Source organism: Bombus vosnesenskii, unplaced genomic scaffold (assembly GCF_011952255.1).
Source record: "Bombus vosnesenskii isolate JDL3184/JDL3185 unplaced genomic scaffold, Bvos_JDL3184-5_v1.1 scf7180000013295, whole genome shotgun sequence".
Classification (NCBI taxonomy): domain Eukaryota; kingdom Metazoa; phylum Arthropoda; class Insecta; order Hymenoptera; family Apidae; genus Bombus; species Bombus vosnesenskii.
The window spans coordinates 2,097,892-2,118,983 of NW_022882946.1; the positions used below are offsets into that span (position 1 = coordinate 2,097,892).

The window sequence follows — 21,092 nt, forward strand, 5'->3', positions numbered from 1 at the left end:
TTTTATATTTTCTTTCTTGCAATTTTTTCCTCCGTTTGGTACTCTTTATTCGCTGTTTACTGTGTATTCGTTAGATTAGACCGTGTTTCCGTTAGATTTGCGTTGCATGATTCTCTGCTGGAAGACGTGTTCACTGGGATGATCGATGCGAACGAGCCTTCTCGAGAAGAAATTTTTCGACTAAACGATTTTCATTTTCAGAGAGGTCACTTCTAGGCGACGTTCTGCATTATTCGTTATTTGCGCAGTGTGACGTCGATATGGTACAATGGCGTTTCGAGTCGTTTTTTTTTACACGTTGTTGTGATATTCGCAAGTATCACGCTTTCTTTAAAAGTTTCTAAACGACAAAGGTTCTAGCAAAATTGTTTAAAGCCTCGGTCTTACTCTAAACGCAACTCAAATCGTGTCAGCGTTCATTCGTGGCACGAAAATTCAATTTCGCTTGGAAAAAAGGCTACTCGGAAAAGATTCGTTCGCACGAAAAGAGTGGATGTACGCCCTCGTCGTCCCGTTCATCAGCTCTCTGATCGTATATACTCGCCCCTCGGAACAGAGATGTCAATGTACTTCTTCCGGTTGCACAACCTGCGCCGTCAGGCGGAGGAGGTACGAAAAAAGCGGCAGAAGGGAAGATCGAGTCAAAGTGGTCAACGTGGGACCAATTCTACGGACCAATCGCAACCTACAGCCGGATCCATGCACTGTTGCAACAGGGTCCATCGGGGCCCGAGCAAGCTCTTCGAGCGTGCTCCATTGCAGCCCAGCGATTCCCTCGATGAAATAGCTTTTCAAATACCCAGGTAACATTTTCCAGTTGCATGATACATACTGTCAATTTGTTCTTTTTTTTTTATTATTATTATTTCTAGAAATTTTTCCGTAGAGTATTTTTGGCCGAGAGTGAGGAATGTGTAGATTTTGACGTAACGGAGAAGTTGAAATATGAATATAAATGATGCGTGCAGGTGTAAAAAAAAAGAGATGTTCGCTCTAGTGGGCAAATTCTGACAGAATATGGTAAAAGAATATACAATAGCAAGTACATAAATAAGAGAAATAATAATACCAAATTTAACTCGATGTAATTTGTAATTACTACAGAAAATTAAACTTCGAATATTATTTTTTATGTATAGTGCTACAAAGTATAAGAAATATACTTTCAAATCTTATATTATAGAACAAGAAATCCAAATAGAATGTTTACTGGAATAATTTGTTTTAGTTCTAAATTCATTGCAAGATACAGCTGCGATTGTAAATACCAATTAGACGGTAATTAATACAATCCGACATATTTTTTATTATTCTGTCTTTAAATTCAATCTAAATCTATAAACGCGATAAAGGCTAAAAGCCAATAATGTTCAAGTGATAAATATAAAATTGATAAAATTAACAGAAATTGGTTTCATGTGTCTATTAGAAATCTTTATAAAAATAAAAATATGAAATATAACAAATAAAAATAATTTAGAAACCCTATATAAGAGCTTCTATATTGATCTCCTTCCTTATCTCTTGAATAATGTGCTTTGGTTTAATGTAGAATTATTAAGAATCTATACTTTTTACACGTGATGTCTCAATTTAGAAAGGGAAGGGATATGAAGGTTTATGAAAATCGAGAAAGTGTTTTCTCATAAAATAACGGCACGTAAAATAAAACGTCTATTCCTTGCGGCTCTCTGTATAGTAAGGAGCGAGGAACGTACGTAAAAGCGTTTCAAAGAGAGATATTTTCTTAAAATATTCTCCTTGCTCTCCCAATTTAGGACTAGTCGCGAATTTATTTACTATGTATGTTTGAATATCTGGAAATCTTTTGATCTTGTTTGCAAAGCTTAGGATTAAACGTAACTTTGGTTTGTTTGTATAAGCTATATAAAATTGTAACTAAAGTCTCTAATATATGGATTAATATTTTTATTTTTTAAGAAATCATTTTATAAATATATTTATTAATTATTTAAAAAATTATGAAACGATGATTGGAATATTTAAGTAAAACATTGTAACTATTTTTAATGTTTTGACAATTTTAATGAAATAGAATTGATACAGTACTATCATAATATTCGATAGAATATTATAAATCCTCTGTTCTTGTATTTACTCTTATATATCCAAATATTTTAAATACTATAGAAAATCTATTTATATTCAATGACAGAACGAAGCATTACCGGTTCCAAAGATAAACAACAAATACGACAATAGAGTTTCGTTTTGTTTTCCTTGTCGTCTTCTTTTCTTTTTTTCGTGAATATGATCTCAAACTTTTATTCTTATTTCATTCCTTCCGTAGCAGACATTTTGTAGTCAATTAAGGTTAATAATCTAAAATATATCGGCTCAATATTTCAGTATAGATACATCGATCTTTTAACCACATATGAAAAGCAAATAATGTGAAAATTATTTCTTTTCTATTATCATACCTACACAATGTTGCTAAACTCATTAAAAATCAAATGACATCATATTTCGAAATTAATGCGTTCGAAAGCGACAAACAAAGCTTCTCAATCTCAGGATATTCAGGATATAAAAACAAGCCACGGAGACATTTTAATAACTTTTATCGCCTGTAAACTACAAGATTGAATTGCGAACGCATCTTATACCTAGCAAATGGTCTTATTGTTTACACTCGGATATCGTAACACCATTTATCAAGCACAGTTAAGCGTACTACAACTCTGGCGGGTTGTTGTTCTTCTTCATTCATCAGATACTGTCGCCTAATGGACGTGTCATCTTTTCCCCATAAATTATGGACATTACTTTTCCTCCCTTTGAAGCGTGCCAGACTCCCTTGGAATTCTAAGGGCGCTCTCTACGCTGCAAATCGACGGGGGCATGCAATTTTCAAGCCTGCACTTTTACGGACCTGATTCAGAACACTTACGATGCGGACTTTATCCCCCTGTCTCGATGCTCGTGTTAGATGAAAAGTTTAAGGCGGCCCGTGGGCAAAGGGGACGCGCGAAACGGTCAAAGGTCGAGATGAAACAACTTGAAAAGGCAAGCTGTGGCTTTCGTTGAATTGGTCGCTTGGTGATGCAACTTACCAGGACGAATACAGGCTTCGTTAAATCGTTGACGATGGACACGATGGGTCATGGCCTTTGCGCGATTCGACCCTGAAAATTTCGATGTTTTTATTGAAAGGTTGTTTAAACACGCGTGGCAACCACTGGTGCATGATTTTCAAAAGGTTTTGAATGAATTCAATTGTGACGATCCAGGGGGAAAAAATATAGTTTTTAAAAGAGTTACGTTTTGAAAGTTACTTTTCGCAACAAATGGTATTAACACCTACGAGATGTTGTGGGCGTTAGACATGTTAAATTCTCAATGTATCGAAGGAGAATACGACATTCACCATCGACTTATTTTTAGTTTATCACGTTAACTCGAACATATCTCAGTCTCTTTGTAATATTTTCCATAATAATACCAGTTTTCTTTTATGCGAGATGGAAATTGAATTGAATTCAATTTAAAATCCATAAGTGACAAACAATTTCTATTTTGCAATATATGCACCTATAACTGTTCGAATACTTTGTAACATTCAAGTTGATAATATAAATTTAATTTTTTACAAAACATATTTAAAAATAAAAATTAATATTTTACAAAACAACGTTATTTTGAGATATAATACAAACAGAAATTCTGAGATATCTGGATTAAATGTTATTTATTGAAATTTTCTATGGAATAAGTGTCTCAATTACAAATTTATTCACATATTACGATTAACTATGTTATCACTCCATTCGGTCTTATCGATCGCAGATTGCAACATAACGACCAATATCGTAATGTTTCGTTTCACAATTTTTCATCTTATCGACAGTTTAGCGTCGACGTTCAACACGTGCATTCAGTTGAATCGCGTAAACTCCATTAATGTTACTAGCATTCTCGCTGGATTAATTGCGTTTCCGTGCTTCCCCAAGAAGTAAAAGAAGTAACTCTTCTAATTATAGAAACTCTTACGAGCGCAGGAAAAGGCGGAGTATTATAATCTTCCTTAATGTTAAAATCGAACTGGAACGAATTGGAAACTGTTAAAGGGAATAAAAGGAAATAAACGCAAATAAAGGAAATATCGGACTTCGGCTGGGATAACACTGCTTTTATACCTTCAATGTAAAACGGATATCGTTATTACGAGTATCGAAAATTTAATAATATTTTAATAGAATATTAACGCCCTTTATATTATCAAGTTGAATGTTACGAAGTATTCGAACAGTTACAGGTACATATATTACAAAATAAAAATTCTTTGCTTTCTACAAAATGCCAAAGTCTATTTTAGCAACGTTTAGTCCCTTTTTGTAACGAAAAAGTGTATTCTAATGGAAGTCACCAAATATTTGTTCATCCGTGTCTTATACGATATTTAAGGAACCGTTTTCGATAATTGCCGCCTTAATAACCGAGACACGTCCAAACGAGAGTCGTAAAAAAAATAAAAGAGGAAAGCGTAGCGATTAGTAACACTCCCATGTAAATTAATCATTCACACGCCCCTTTAATAGAACGATGTTATACTTCACGTGAAACCCAAGTTCCTCCATAAGGATACAACATTTTCAAACGTAACTGAATAATTTCCGCAGAATCTTAATAATTTTTCAAAAAACGAGCTTACAACGTTATTAAAAAATTGCAACATATTTACAGAAAATATATTAATTCCTAAGAAACTATATATAACTATAAATCCCGATAAAATCTTTACTTTTGAAATTACGCGAATAAACACGAAATTACTTGGCGAATATGTAATAAGCATAATTCCCTCGATAAACGTGTGCCTCGTTTAATTATACAAATACCATTAGCTAGACAAATTACCAGAGATCACATTACTACAACCGCATCTTGATTTTACATTATTGAAATAAACCTCTTATCGCCAGTAACGATTTTGACATTTACGTACATACGTTCAGGAAACTCCATTATTTAACAAACCGCGCAAATTAGGTCGCTCATCCACACTGTCTGTATATAATATCTGGAAGTGGAACTTCCATTGGAAAAGAGAAAACAGCGTCCTATTCAGCTGAAACCGCTTAAGTTGAGGAACAGAAATTCCGGGGAAATTATAGAACGGAAATGCTACCGAGCCTCGTTAACATCACTTCTCGTTCCTCATCTCGAAATCACATCAGAGTGCACATAAATCGATGGTCGAATCCGATGGACCGTTGATTTGTCTCGGGCATGCCAAGCAAAGAGGATGGATGCCTGTACTAGTAAAGGGAAATAATGGGTTTTCGAGTGGCATGACAACACGAAACGAGAATAATTCTACGTTTATACAGGGTGTCTGGTACCTAGTGGTATATTTGTGCAAGGATAATTTCTCACGAAAAAATAAGTCGCAAATGAACGATAAAATTTCTCATTTGAGGTTTCGTTTTCGAGAAAAAAAAATGATTTTGAAAGTCTGATCGGTGTAATAGTTGTAAGTTTCGATTTAACGGATTTTTGTTCGTGTTTCTAATTGTATTTATAAACGTGAGCAAAGTCAAAAAACTTTGTTCCGCGTTTTCGAATCAGCTTTTGACAAGGGATCGCTCGTTGCCTGATTGTACTATTGTTACCAGACACTGTGTATATCGCGTATCACGCGGTTTCGTTCACGTATGACGTGCATGACAAACTAAAATAACGGGATCGAAGCAAGGTGCACGCTGGTATGACACAGAAAATCGAAGAGCTTATCCCCTCGCGTGAAACACGAAGCCAGAGATTCAGTGAACCCGGACCACTTATCACACCTCTGCGACAGATGATCGTCTCACCCTCGTCAAGTGTCCGTAATGAAGCGAACGTTCGAGATAGGTCCGGCAGATCCCCCGAAGATTTATATCAAATGCAGGATCTTTTGCTGTGTGCTGATTCCAATTATGGAAGCGAAATTTATTCTGAAAATGCTCGAAAATTTTCCAGAATTTTTCTTAATTATTCTTAATCAACCGAGATCTCCGACTCGGTTGTGGTTTTGTCTTTAAAAAATCTCTCTTCGTTCTGAAAATTAACTTTTTACCGTTTGTTAGGAAAATTGATTAGAAAATCGAATACTACCGATAAGATAAATTTATAGTGTCGTTTGTTTGTTGGAGAAACAGATTTGGAATGATTTTTCGATCCTTGTTCTATAGCAAAGTATGATAAAAGATTTATAGTCTGTTTGCCACGCGAAAATATTTTGAAACTAGAGTACCGATGTAAACTATACGGTATGCAGGCTGTCTAATAAAATTCTTGAATCTAAAAAATCTAATGAAATTTTTTTATCTCTAGCTTATCTATAGCAATTTTTATATAGATATTTTTTATCTCTATCTTAGATATAGTTTGTCGTAATTATGTGAAACGTCCTCTACATTGGATACAATAATAAATCATGTTTATTAGACACATTGATCGATGTACCAACCTCCTGATTCAGTATCCTGGAATTTAAAAGAAAAGTGAAATCTTAATAGTAATCCAGTAAAAAATCCGAAGGTAATAAAGCAGCTATAAAATAGTAACGTTGATAATAGAGGTTGTCTAGAGTGTTTTTATAGCAATTTTATTAACGTCGTGCATGAAAGAAGGAGAAGAAGATAATTTCAATGGAAGCTGTGGCAACTTCTTTCGCTGCTATCGTTTCATCGTACGTGCCAGCGTTCGATGATAATTAAAAGGATTTATTAGAATCATTTTTATCATGGAAAATGTAACGATGTAACAATTGAAACGCTTTTATCGTGCCTTTCTTGCGATAAAGAACTTTAAAGATTCCAATCACGCTGGTTAAGCGTCAAAGAGCCGAGGATAATTGCTTTAGAAGTGCAAACGAAATTTTATCCAATTTTTTCTGACTTATTCGCGAAATGTCTCGCGAGATCGTGTCAATTTATTTTGAGAGATTTTAATTACGAAGTGACGCTAATGTCCTTCAGTGTTCGATAATCCAATCAGTGTTTCTTTCCTCCCATGCCGACAGAAAGAATATAAAAAAACGAACGGCCATCAACTTTGTTTAAGACAGTAGATTCCCAGGCAAATAAAGCTAGGTCTTGTTTATGCGTTTTACTTCTATTACAATCCAATCTCTCTTCCACGGTTCCTCGATTAGTTTTTATTATCCGTTTACTTTTTTACCGATGACACCCAAGCAAATGGAAACGAAAAGCTTCTTTTACGAATTGTCGTAAATCTTTTATAGAAGTAATGAATTGGTTATACCGAACGATTTGTCTCACTTAAGCAGAAATGAAGTGTTCCCAGACATAAAGGAATTGTCTCAGATCTATTTATGTAATGTATTTTATTCGGAAGATTTTCTTAGAAGTATTTGATCGAATGTTTTAAATAAAATGAATATTCATCGATTCAAACGAAATAGATCAAATACTTCCCAAAATGAACCAAATTACATAAATGGATATTTCTTTTCTTTCGTTTGAGATTTCGTATTGCTTTACCGGTATAATAAAATGACGAAGAAGTCGGACTAAACAATTTGGAGAATAATTACTTCTTGTCGCCAAAAGTTATTACACCTCTAGTATCGGATGTAAAATGTACGCACTTCAAATCTTCTATAGCAAAAGAATATTAATGATCGCATATGCGCATGATTATGTGAAAATAGTACAATGTTTGTCGACTTGTACGAGCTTCGTTCGCAGTAAGATGGGAAAAGATTTCATGTTGAGAGAAAGACGAAACTGCAATTTTCTTGTAACGACGTATCGAATGGAATATCAAATTTTCATTTAGTTAAATGAAAAACTGATACTGAAACAATAGTATTCGGAATAGAAGAACGTGAGTATATAATTCTCAACTTACAAACTCGACATTCGTTTCGACGCAGACAAGATTATTGTTTGACTACTTTAAACAATCAAATCACGCTCTCATTTATCGATGCTTTGTCATCGAATACTTTCATGAATAACGCACGTTCGTTGCAGCGATTCTACGCCAGTTATAAAGAGCTTTTCGTTTCTCTCATATAATGTCCACCTCGACAAAACCAGGGAACGAGAATTTACATATACCGGAATAGTTTAAACAGTAATCGCAGAACAATATCCACATCTTTTTAAATCATTTAAAAAATCGTCGTCTTCCTTGTTTTGTAGCGATATACGAGAGATCTTGGAATAATGCGGCACGAAGGAGGCCACGAAGTAGAATAAGGTACCGTGTCTGATCAGACGTCGGCGCGTAGCTGTCTGTCGATTTGGCCGCATAGGGGGCAGCTGGCAGCAACCTCGCTACGAGCGTACGGTGCTGCCATTATCGAGGAACGACGGTCGTTCGTCGAACTAAGAAATTCTCTAGATGTCTAGAGTTTAAAATAAAATATGTGGAATCCCGTTCAGATCAGGATTCGGTAAAATTTTAGTTGGATAAAAGAACAGATAAAAAGAAGGAATGAAATTGTATTTACCATTAATGGATAAGTATTCGGTGTAGCAAGAATTTATTCGGAGTTTATTGCTCTTTAATTTTAATTGATCGATACCAGTCCGGAAAATCCTGAAGATAAGCGTTGCCTTCTCGCCACGTGCGCGTTGCTCCATCTTCGCTAAAGCCGAGCACTCGCTTGCAATGACACGCAAGACAAAAATTGCTTGTCTGCATGGGATCTTAAAGGCCGTTCTCAAACACATAGACAAACCGATCCGCGCGTTTAGAATAGTGGGCCGTCGAGAGTAATCTCGTTAGCGAACGAGATGGCTTTGGAGGACAGAGGGAAGACAGTTGGAGGCAAGAAAGAGTCAAGAAGAAACGATAGAAAGAATATCCAACGGCAAATCGAGGGAATGGAAAATAAAAGGGAGTGAGAAAAAAGACGGGCAAACGCTGTAATCGTTCCCTGATGCTTCTACACTAACGAAAGTCTCTTCTCCACGTTCTCTTTCAGATACTCTGTCGCCATCGCTTCGCAAGGCTAATGCAGCGGAAGTAGACTTTCAACTATATTACCTCTAATCGCATCGACGTTCCGCTTTGCACGTCGCTGCGCCGTAATTTTGGGTTGAATTCTCGGTTTACAGGCTGACGTCCTTCTTCTAACTCGAATCGTTCGTATCCTGCCCTCTCATTCGTAGCACTAATTTCCGCTGTGGTCACGATAGGACCAAGAACAACCGTTAGAAACACTCGTTGGTTTAAATAGACGCTCCGTGAGTCTTGTAAATACGACTGACGATTAATATCGTACACCTACAACGAAATGAACATTTTTTCATCGGCGAGCTATATTAAGATTCGAATAGAGTTCGAGATGCGAGAATCGGTTTTTGACGATTCTATTTGGAAATTATACGTGTAGGAATGTTATATTATAAATTAACAGAAAAGACAGTGTGATAAACACAATATCGTTACACTCTCACAAAATCGAATATAATATCGCGTTTCACGAATTCGCTTTTCACTATTTCTACGTCACACCAACACGATGAACTTCTCTCGACCACGATTAATTCAACTCTGACAGCAATTACCACGCTCATTTTTCCCTTAACAAACCTTGGTAACGCTCACAACACTCCTTGACAACATTAATATATCTTGACAACGTTTATAGACAATCAGCCACGTCCTTCCTTGACGTCACACCTTCCCACATACGTAAACTAAATATGCGCGCACGATCATGCGTTTGTCTATACAAGTCGTCCCACGTAATTAAAATAAGGTGCGAAATATTTTGTTTAGCTTTGTTATCTCGTATGCCTGGAGGGAACGATTTATGAAAATGTACTTGTACTTAAAGGGTTAAACATACTGTAGCAGGCACGCACGAACGGCGATTAAGAATCTGCAAGTTGTAGATGACTTCGTGAACCTGATGTCTGATTAGTATTTCAAGAGGACTGTCGCGCGATATCTCTGACAGTGTCCTGTTAGGTTGTTATTAATGTTACTAGGTGTGATTTCTTGGATTGGAAACTTTGTATTATAGTTTCTTCGTGATAAATTATACTTTTACCAGGCAAGTCCGGAAGAATTACAGCGTAGATTTCAGCTGTCTTGTTTCATTCGCGTGCCGTATGAAATATGAAATTATCATAAGGTACCTTTTCGTGTTTCGTAACTTATAGGAACGTTTGAATATCATTTATGACGAAGTATAATGTAAATATTCAGCGGTTAAAGACGATAGAAAAAATATACCGACCGGAGGTATATCGTTGAGATTTTTTCAATACCAATTTCTTCGAAGTTGAAAAATAGTTGATATATTTACGAGATTTTGTAAAAAAGCAAAGGATTGTTTCTTTACATTTTACATACATTTTCTAAAAAAAACGAAGGAAAACAAATGTTCAGGAGGATAATGCAAAATTAAATAGAACATTGTTCGCTTATATGAAATTTTTTTATTTTACATGAGCAAATAGAATTTGTATATTTCGAAATTATTCTCCTAAAACATATCACTCATGCATACGAGTATCTATATTATGTTCTTACTTCTAGTTGTAGTCTTTATCATACAGCGTGATCATACAGTATTATTTTTACGCATTTCTTAAACATCAATTCCAACTTACACATATAGTATCATTTGTATAATAAACGTGAATAATAGTATGATACCTGGTCCAGTAACAAAATAACGCGTTATTAACATTGTCAGGTACAATGAATTCTCTATCAGTGATACAAACGGAATGGATAATTCAATAGTGCTCGAATATTGCACGCCGCAATGTGATATTGGCATCACGTGTAGTTTAAATTAAGCAAAAGAACGATAAATCAGTTTTAGGTCCAATAACGTTTTGATTCGAAAATCGGCTCCCCGTTATAACTTAACGATGTTCATAAAATAGGTTTCAGCTAGATACCTTGGCAATCTGTGCCTCGTTTGCATATTGATAATAAATGGTTAATTGTCATCATAAGTTAGAATATATCTAAAACTGTAATAGATTTCCAGAGTAACGCATGGTAACACTAGTTGATCGTAACTCTAACAATTAATAGATTCAGGTAATTACTCTTACACATAACGTTTTCGTGTATGAAATACCGCTTTGCTTAACTGTATTTTATTCTTATTAGATTTATTTTAATTTTAAGTCTGTCTTGCGTATTTATTTCTCAAACTTTACTTTGTAACACATTTGTATAGTTTATCGTTCCTTTTGTTTGTTGTTCATTATTCCTATTAATATATTCTTCTCTATTGAGTATTTTGTACATAATTAATATTCCTATAGTACAAATATCGATGGTTAATATGCATGCTTGTTATTGATAAATAGATCTTGTTTAAATAGATCTTATTTATATGCTACGCATTTTTTTAAAGTGGATGAAATATCGATTCGTACTAGTTAAAAGTGATTATGACTAATTTTAAAAAATATCCTACTCTGTGCTAGCGTGAATCAGTACTTTCAGTTGGTTTAACACTGTTCTGTTGATATTTAAAGGTGTAAAAATTGTGACTAAATAAAAATAATTAATGTAAAGAAAATTTTTAAAAAAGTTATAGAATTTTCTTTCCTTACATCGTTATCATGGATTTATTCCAGCTTTCGGCTTTTTGCCAACATTATGCTCTATAATACGCGAAATTAATATGTATTTTCTTGAGCGACGCCATCGTCTTGACAGGATTCTCGAACGGCAGGTTTGAAAAAGTTCTGCGTATACATCGAATATTAATGTCCAAACAAGGTCTGCGTGCATGAACATAAGAAGATTCTAATATTCATGAAAATTCATCGACGTATGTATGGATAAGTGGGAGAATGAAAAAGGAAAAGAGGGAAAGAATGAATTTCGCATAAAACGCGTGTTCTGCTTTACACCGAGACAGTGGGGAAAAAAGTGTTCATCGAATTAATACGATGCGATGGAATGAAATAATTAACATCGAGATGAGCAGATATGTTAATTATGCAAAATGATTACAATTTATCCTTTCCGTTTAAATCGTTCGACATAAAATAACGTTAAAATATGAAACTATTGCTATTATCGTGGCATTAAATCGGAGTTATAAAGTATAATAAATTTTGTTTCGTTCAAATATATTCAATTTTAATTTAAACATTATCAAAGAATCGATCGTTATTTATATGGTGGATCGTAGATTGTCATTGCAATTTTTCGCAATGAATGTTATCACTTATTCACAGTTCTTATCAATAAAATGTTGTGCTAATTAATTATTTATGCCTGCCTAAGTATAATAGTGATCAATAAATTATTAAAATAATAAACGATAAAACAATAGTTCAATATATATTATTTTACTATGAAGATTACCAAGTTTTATACCTTGTTTTTGAACATAAAGCAATACATTATATGAAACAGTCAATTATATAACACTTTCTGTAGCAAATATGGGTTCTATGAAACGTCGTGACAATTTTATTTCGTTATAATTATAAAATGTAATTAATTATGTATCATAAAAAATTTACTATACATGTACAAAATAGATTTAGTGCGCTTCAACATCTGTATGAAATTTTATACAGATGTCATAGATTACATCTCTATATTAGAAAGTTTTATCATTAAATTCTATTAGTATATAATGAATTTAAAATTATAAAATACAGAAGATGATCGTGTCAAAAATATACAGTTTTACGAGTTATATTATTATTTTGTTAAGTTGTTTGTAACACATACATAGATATTCTCCTGTAATTCTCATACGGTGAAATAATTGCCCCGAAGGGAGCCGAGTTTGCGTACAGTGAAATGACGAAAGTTCTTTCTAAAGTGGCAAAGTTTTATTCATCAGGAAGTTGGGTAACTTTGCGAGCAATTATGAAGCAGCAAAAATAAATGGATCGAAGACTATTCTCGATTTTATAATCAACCAACTGCGAGATATTTAAAGATTTTTTATGCGATCGCAACAATCAAGTATCGATTGTTTCCAGCTTGTGCAAATGCAATACTTTCGCTTTAGAAAAACAAAAGTAAAGATCTATTTTAGTCAACTTTATTGCTGATAGTGCAATATTCAACACTGTGCCTTTCATTTGTGTTTAAAATAAATTCAATGAAAATTGAATTAAAATAGATATCGAAGAATTGGTAACAAACGAGAAAATATATTAGGCGATAAAACTTGATTAAATCTTTGTTCAGAGAAATGAAGTAGGAAAGTGCTTATTATCTGCTATAACATCTTTTTTCTACACACGTTCCATCTATTTCTTTTATTATAACGAATGTTCTGCTTCCTTAAAAACAAGAGAAAAAGAAACTTGGAAGTTATATATTCGCGAGATATTATATTATATTCCTTGTTACTTCGGAATTTGGAAAATGTTGGCCAAGCATTTAATCCGCTTACAAAAATTTCGGCAATTAGGTATCCATCTATGAAATCTTTTACCGAATGTGAAGTCCAAAATTTATGATTTAACAAATCATTTAAAAAATAATTTACGCAAATAACTTTAGCAGGAATTACTTTTCTGTTAACGAGGCAATGCTATACATTGAGTCTGATATATGAATTTTAAATATTATTGCAATTTTTAAATTTATAACGTGTATCAATATTTCTGCGTGGTTTATTCTCACGAGCATGCATCTCAAGCTATAGATCTTCCTTAACTACTTCTGTTAACAGAACCTATCGATTCTCAATAACCAATAAGTTACTTAAAGCAATTTATGCTGAACATATTTTGATCTAGCATACCCTAAAATGACCAAGACAAATGGTTCAAAAAGCTATTAGGACACTTATATTAATTTATAGGAATCTTTTACGAACATATTATGTGCGTTATACAAAACATTTTGAAACATTTTGTAATTTTATTAGCACTGTGATAAGATACGACCGTTATGATTATATCGATAAAGTTTAAAAGAAGTATGAAAATGTGCACGAAAGCTACGACATATTTATTGAAAACATAAATTTCATAGAGACCATAAAAGTATCTTAAAAGCCAATTTTCTCGTATATTAATGAATTTATACATGATTATTATATTTTATATATTTCTGCATAGTGTGTGGATTCTCCAGATTTTTGCACTTTTAAATTGTCCCTAAATGCATAAGCATGCACAGTTTCATAATAGCCAACTCGTCCATTTATATTTCTTTCGCCACTCTTCGACGATCCGGATACACAATCAAGTATTACTTTAAGAATCCAAGTCTTTTTATCATCATTTGATCACCGTATCGTTTCAAAGGTTTACGACGAGCAAGAGGTACTTTTATGGTTAAAGGAAAACTTACCTCGTAAATCGCAAATCACTGTATCGAGATGTTTCATCCTGTGGTGACACAGTTTCTTTTCATCAGCAAAATCCTTAAATCGAAGAATTTTATATGATTTCTGGTTTCCAGTGCTGTCACACGTAGAAACAAACTCTGCAACTTCGGAATAAATTAGTGCCTGGAGATCGATTATTTCATCGGGATGTCTCCTTCTTTCATTTATTTCGAGGCGGGATACTCAGACTAGACCTATCTTCCATTTGTTTCATTTGAAGTTTTTACATTGTTCTTTTTCACAGTTATTTTCCAAGACAGCTGACGTTGAAATTAGTATGGATGAAATGTTGAGGACAAGGTCGTCCCGTTTTCTTTGATATCTCCCTCGGTGTCTTCTTTGCATCAAACTTTATTTCGCTAGCCGCACTCCTTTCGTCGTTCGTTACTGTCCCTCGAGGAAACCGACGCGTTAAAGAAACAATCCGTGTACCCGAAATTATTCTGAAATTATCTTACAACTATTTTAAGGCAGATCGGTAGTATTTCTATTTTTTAGATAAGACGTTACAATGGATTCTGCAATGGTGAGATTGTGCAATTTAGTTTCTTGATTAAATATAGAACGATTGTTTCGCTATTTGATCTAAATTGTAATATCACGCTGCAAGTCACGCGTTCTCGTTCTTATTTTGCTAATATGAGTCTTGTGCTTTTTATCTTATTTTTACGTTTGGTATCATTTTACTCTTACGTTCATCTACAGGACTCGCTAACGAAATGTGTACAGGAAAATCTTGAAATACCCTATTAACCGTATTGGCTTTGATACAAGGATGATGTTGGTCTCCGATAACAAATCACATATACCCACACAATGTTCTCGCCACAGCGTAATTGCATTGCTTTTGACTGAATTAACGAGAGAATCAGCCTGTACAAGATTTCGAATCGCACAGTATCACCGCTGCAAAATTGTCGTGACGCTGTATCTCTAGCGGACTTGAATCATGACTAGGCAAGGAAGAACTTCATTTGCCATGGAGAAGACAGAAGAGACATAAACTATTCGCATGAAAGTGGTAGTAGAGCTTAGCAATCCTCCCTCGCGATTTCTTCCACTTGCAATATTCTCTTCCTCCTTTGTATCTTGCCTATTGCCGCTGATTTACGTAAAGATGCAAGAAAGGAAATGATCGTATTCTTTCAAGGCGGATAAACACGGAGCCTCGAACTCTTGCGTCTTGGGGATAATTCGTGCGGGACTGCGAATATCGTATGATAAGGAAACAAATTGTTGCGGTGAACGTTGGCAAGACTGGAAGCGTTCTCGGTGTTCTTCATCGCTCACATCTTGTTTCTGTACACCATGGAAACCTTAGTCGATTTAATTACAAGCCCAGGCTGCTGTACCTGGAATTAGAGATGAAGATTTCCGAGTACGAAATAACGATTCTTGAAATTGAACGTGAACCGATTGCAATGTGCGTCACGGGGGCCTCATAAATTTCAAAGTCATATTCGGAGAACAGGAAGAATGTAAACCAATTAATATCGGAGGGAAAATTCGTGCGTTTAAAAACACGTGATATAATCTTAGCTTCGTACCGTATAGCATAGTACAATAAATAAAATTGCCGGAAGGGAAAAGCAACGATATCGCGCACATAAAAAATTGGAGATTTTTTTTTAAGATCGTTCCGTGTCTAGGAAACTTGTTTAAATAAGCAAGTGTCAGGGTTTGAGATATATTACATAGCTATGTTCCACGTGTGATCTCATCGTACGTGTTTATTCGTAAATATAGGTGTAATATAGAAAAAGATAGAAGAAACGTGATACGAAACGAAGCACAGAAATATGGAAACGGTAACGTTATACAGAAACAGCCCTGTCATTGGTAAAATAAAGAAGAAGGAGGAATGAGTCGATAGTTCAACAGTAACGCAATCCAGGGTCGGTATCGAGATATCCAACGTCTTTTAAACACTTTCTTCTCGTATTACGTTTTCCCTCTTTTCGATGACCCAGCAGGGATGTGAAGAATCTTCGCTCCCTTCTGTATCTTCATCTTACGCTACTCTCGTAACAGAGTGTCGTTCGCGTAACATTTTGAATGCCGTTTCCGTATATCTCGCGTGTTAATCCTCGTCCTATCAAATACGAAGTAAAGTTTGACAAATATTTTGTTTCTAAAGCTATAATATAATATAATAGCGACGTTAACCCCTCCGTATCCACGAACCAATAAGTCAGTCTCCATCCACCTAATCAAGCAAGTATTCCACGATCCAATTCATCGGGACAGCAGAAAAACAGATGATACAATAGGCAGAGACAATGGAGCAGAAACAATAAAAGATCGCGCTAATAAGCCGACTTGACAATGCCTCTGCCACGCTTTCGAACCTCGCATGCGTGATCGCATCGCGATCGCACGAGCAAAGCGTGAGAGAGAACGGCACTCATCGGGCTGAATTTATCGGTACGAGAAGTAAGCGAATATATCGAAGCGGAGAACGAATCAGAAAGCGCGTGTCAGACGCTGGTCGAACGATTTATTATTTTTCATCTGCTTTTCCAGCCACCTCTTTTCCCTCTCCTTGATACTTTATTATGCGAATTCGCCAAAAGAAGCTGGCTTCTGTCGCGAGAAGGACGAGTGCTGCGAATACCAAAAGTAAGGAGAGAGGGAGTTAGAAAACGGGAGGGGAGAAGTTGCGCGAGCTTGCGCGCAGCTTTGCTGGTCGACGAACGAAACGAAAGCTTAAGGCTGAACCCGCTAGTCGGCGCTGGGCCACGCCACGCGAAGCGCCTTGTGGTTGCGGAACTTTGCTGAGAGGAGCTGCCAGCGCGGCAACCTCTCGATGCCTCTACGGCGGGCTAATGAAACCTCGAGAGCGCCGCGTTTCCGCCTGAAACTGCCCGCAGACTCGCGACACGCCAAACGTTCCAAAAGATGCGGTACCTCAAGAGAAAATGCCGTTGTCTCCAGCTGAAGATGCACCGTGACCATCAACGGCTGTGATCGTCGACCACCTGTCCGTCATCGATCAGATCGAGCAAGTTTTTAAGAGGATTGAAACATCGTTGAACGGCCGCTGAACGTCGATCAATTGTTTGTCGTTAATCGTTGTTACGACGAACCGACACCATCAAAGTTTGTTGTTTATCAAATTCAAGAAAAAAACGTGAGCCAGTTTAGATAGTTTTGGTTATCGTTCTTATCGGGTCATTGTCGTCGAGGAAAGGAAGACAGTGTGACAAAGAGTGTCGTTCGGTTGAAAGTCGGGTTTCTAAAATTCTGGATTATGATCGACGAGCTTGTGGCGGGACCAATAGAACCGGAGGACGCGTTCTTGGATCCTGGTTCGACGATGCAGTGTCGTCAGTCGTCGCAGAGAGATGAACGAAGTTGCGGCTTCCGGTGAGATCAAACCCATTCGATTTAAGAAGACGAAGGAAATTTCGAGTCATCGTTGGAACGAGTTTCGTGAATCAACATATCAAGTAGCAACGATTGACTGTGTAAAAAATGTTTCGTAATCGTCGTTATCCTTAATCTTCGAAATGAGCTTTGGTAAACCTTGGAGACGCTCCTCTCAGTTTTGTCGGAGTAATTCGTGGCCTTGCAACGGGAGCATGCGACAGAAGGGCTGTTCTTTATTATTTTCCCCGGAGCCCCGACTGACATCTTTTTTCCAAGAACGTGTCATCCGTGACTCCTTCTAAACCCCATTCCAATCCATTACAATCATCCCCTCAGGCATACTAACGTAACTGAAGATTTCATTAGAAGAGCAAGCGAAAAGAGAAGAAAAAATAGGAAAGAAAAAAAGAAGAAGGAGCTAGAGGGCAAAGAGGGAAGGAGAAAAAAGGAAGAAGAGCAGAGAATTACGGGTGGCGACGGGTTCGTTCCCCCCGTTGAACCAACTTAACGCAATAAAGTAAGCGTACGGTTGGCTAAGAAGAGAGTCGTCTTTGCAAAAAGACGAAGGAGATTCCTGAAGGCGGTGCGTGTCCCGCGGCAAAGTAAAAAGGCGGCCGCACCGTTTTCTTCCTAATTACGATATTATCGAGCACGCTGGTTGGCGGGTCCAAAAACGTAGAGTATTTTTAATACATACACACAGAGACAGGCGCGTGGCACGCGTTATATGTACGCGTGCGTGCCGTGTCCCAGGTGGCTGGTAATTAAGTGTAGAATTTAATCGACGTTTACCGTTTTAACCGTTTGAGCAAGGGCGAAGAGAAAAAGACGACGAAGCGTGGTCCAACTTACGAATAGAAACCGATCTTTTCAATGTCGCGGTCCAACTAGTAGTGGCATAGTTTTATCGATCGTTTCCGTGCAATCCGTTCTTGTGTGTGTATGTACCTCGTATGAATCGGCGAAACGCGTTATTTTTTACGATTCCATCGCCAAAAGTCTCGCGAATGAAATATAGAACGTGCTAGAGTTATGTACCTGTATCGTTAAGTATCCGTTTCGTGAACGAGTGTAGTTTGTATCTCGTCGTGAACGATTTAAACTGAAATGGCCACGAACTACGAGCTGCGTCTTTCTGATTTTTAATGCGAAAGAAACGAGAAAAGAGGGAGGAAATCTAGAAAAAGACTGGTTATTCAAGACTGAACGTTTTGCAAGCGTGGAAAGTCAGGAAAAAAGCGACAGAGTGACGCTGGTGAATTTGAAAAGTGTCTGCCCTCTGTCGATCGAGGAAAGGTGAAAATCGATGAAGAAACTCAGTATGTGTGATCGAGCAAGGCATTAGCTATGACGACCTCGAGCAGATACAGCAGTTACAACTGTCTTACCAGCTGGGACAGCTATGACAGAATACCAAGGTAGTAGAATGATATTTTATATACGACGAGATTTTCCATTATGGGATTAGCTTGTTTGAAATGGCTCACACTTTTAAGCGAGACACATGATTCACGCCACAAGCATCCTATTCTCGTTGAAAACGATGCTTTCTCCGAGCTATCCGTGAATTATTGAAACGAGTGTTGCCTGGTTTAGCCTTGCCCATGTCGAGTTCTGCTTTTGCTCTTACAATTGCTGAATTGATTAATACATATTTTATTTATGACAACTGGCAACTCTGTTTTCTATGTACAAAATAGTTCGCTTCTCGCTGCTTTTGATAATACAGCGTGACTGATCGTGTTTTAATTGATAAGATATTAATTTTATTTACGTATAATATATATAATATAATATGATTGTTACCTTATTTGCGACAATAGAAAATAATTAGTACGTTTTTGTTCTCTGTAGTTTTTAACAGTACAGAGTTCTAGAATTGAAAGAATACTAATTTCGGTTACGAAATGAAATGGTTCCGAATACAAACGTATATTATAACGAGAAATATCTTAGAAACTTATATTGCAATAAATTGGAGAACAATGTATGACCAAATTTTTCGATTATAAATATACGATTTATCGGACGAAGTCATTGAATTTGTTGTCTTTCAGAATATATAATAAATAAACATTTGCAAATAGTAATACATTAAAATACAAAAATGAATAAATATAAGGACCAGAGTAGAGAGAATTTTTTATCTACGTATATCGAAATATTTTTGCTGAAAGTATACTTTTTAATAAAACGAGAATGTGAATACAAATATGAGATGTTACTGAGATTTTTCCTCCGAAATGCAATGTATTCGTGGAGTACCTATTACTTTCATAAATATTCTATTCCAACGTATAATGATGTTAATTTAGAGATAAACAATGCATGTTTCGCACGATCTATGAAAATCTAAAAAAAGTATTCTTAAATATTGTTATCAAATGATTACTGTAGAAAATGAAGGGTAGACAGCTTATTAAACTTTATTGATTAAACAATTACTAAAAACTACAAGTACGATAAATAAATGAAAAACATACAATCTTCAATCTTGTTAATGTACCATGAATGTGTTCACTTTTTTCTATTTTTTTTTTCAAACGCGTCAAAATTTCATGCGAGTGCAATACGATACATTTGACCCAGGCGTGTTTCTCTCACCTTTCCAGGCAAGGAATGTAAATTAGCTCGTAGATTTTCACGGACACTTAGGTTTTATCGGGTACACTCTCGAATGTGACGCGCAGCTTAAGCAGGATTACATACTTTTTACGGTGGAACAATGGTAATTCAATTACAAAATAATCTGTTTCTCAACATAAAGCCAATAAAAGGACATCAGGGGAAAGAACGATGCATATATTTCGTTTTTAGGTAAGAACGATTGTGCCCTTTTCTTTTTCCTTCTTTTGATAACAGAACGCACGGGAAATACAGTTTCACGTGCACGCTATTTCACTGGAGAAAAGGAGATGACTCAGGACAACGTTCACGAAATTATCGTCGGAAATTGGCTATTGGAATAAAATTGCAAGTGTATGTTTCATGTAAGCTAATGTAGTAAAGCTAGACACAAAGTTCTGTAACTCTTTGGAATTTCAAGTAGCGAAACGCATTTCAAAGGTTCTTTGATCGATTCTTCAATGATTTTCCTAAAAACACTCAGAAGTTTCTTCTCCTCGATCGTTTTATATCTTTTGAACGTCGTTTAATGAACTTACATTTGTAACAAAAATACAGAAATAAGTAGCAGAAAATGACAAAATAAAGTACGTTTATAAAGACTTTCTTTGTAAACATTTCTTTTAGTGTTTTCTAGATTTCTTGGAATATTGCAGCTTTATAAATCGTTCCTCGGAGGATTTATAAAACTGATTATTTCATGACAAATACTAAAGAAGGAATTACGAATTAGAAGATAAATCAGTGTCAAATTTAAACACAACTGCTA

General features: G+C 35.8%; 1 protein-coding gene across 15 annotated transcripts in view; it reads left to right on the top strand.

The window, feature by feature from the left end:
* The window catches only part of LOC117233396 (potassium channel subfamily T member 2), a 193,801-nt gene that overhangs the window by 82,195 nt on the left and 90,514 nt on the right, over positions 1-21,092 (top strand). For 2 of the 15 annotated variants that reach the window (XM_033493659.1, XM_033493660.1), the window contains exon 2: positions 557-803. The exons of 11 other annotated variants lie outside the window; for them this stretch is intronic. In XM_033493659.1, coding sequence (XP_033349550.1) covers positions 559-803 — 245 coding nt within the window. In that variant the 5' untranslated portion in view covers positions 557-558. Of the gene's footprint in view, positions 1-556; positions 804-17,712; positions 19,117-21,092 lie in introns of those variants that run through there. 2 more of the 15 variants (XM_033493666.1, XM_033493670.1) reach the window with 2 other exon arrangements.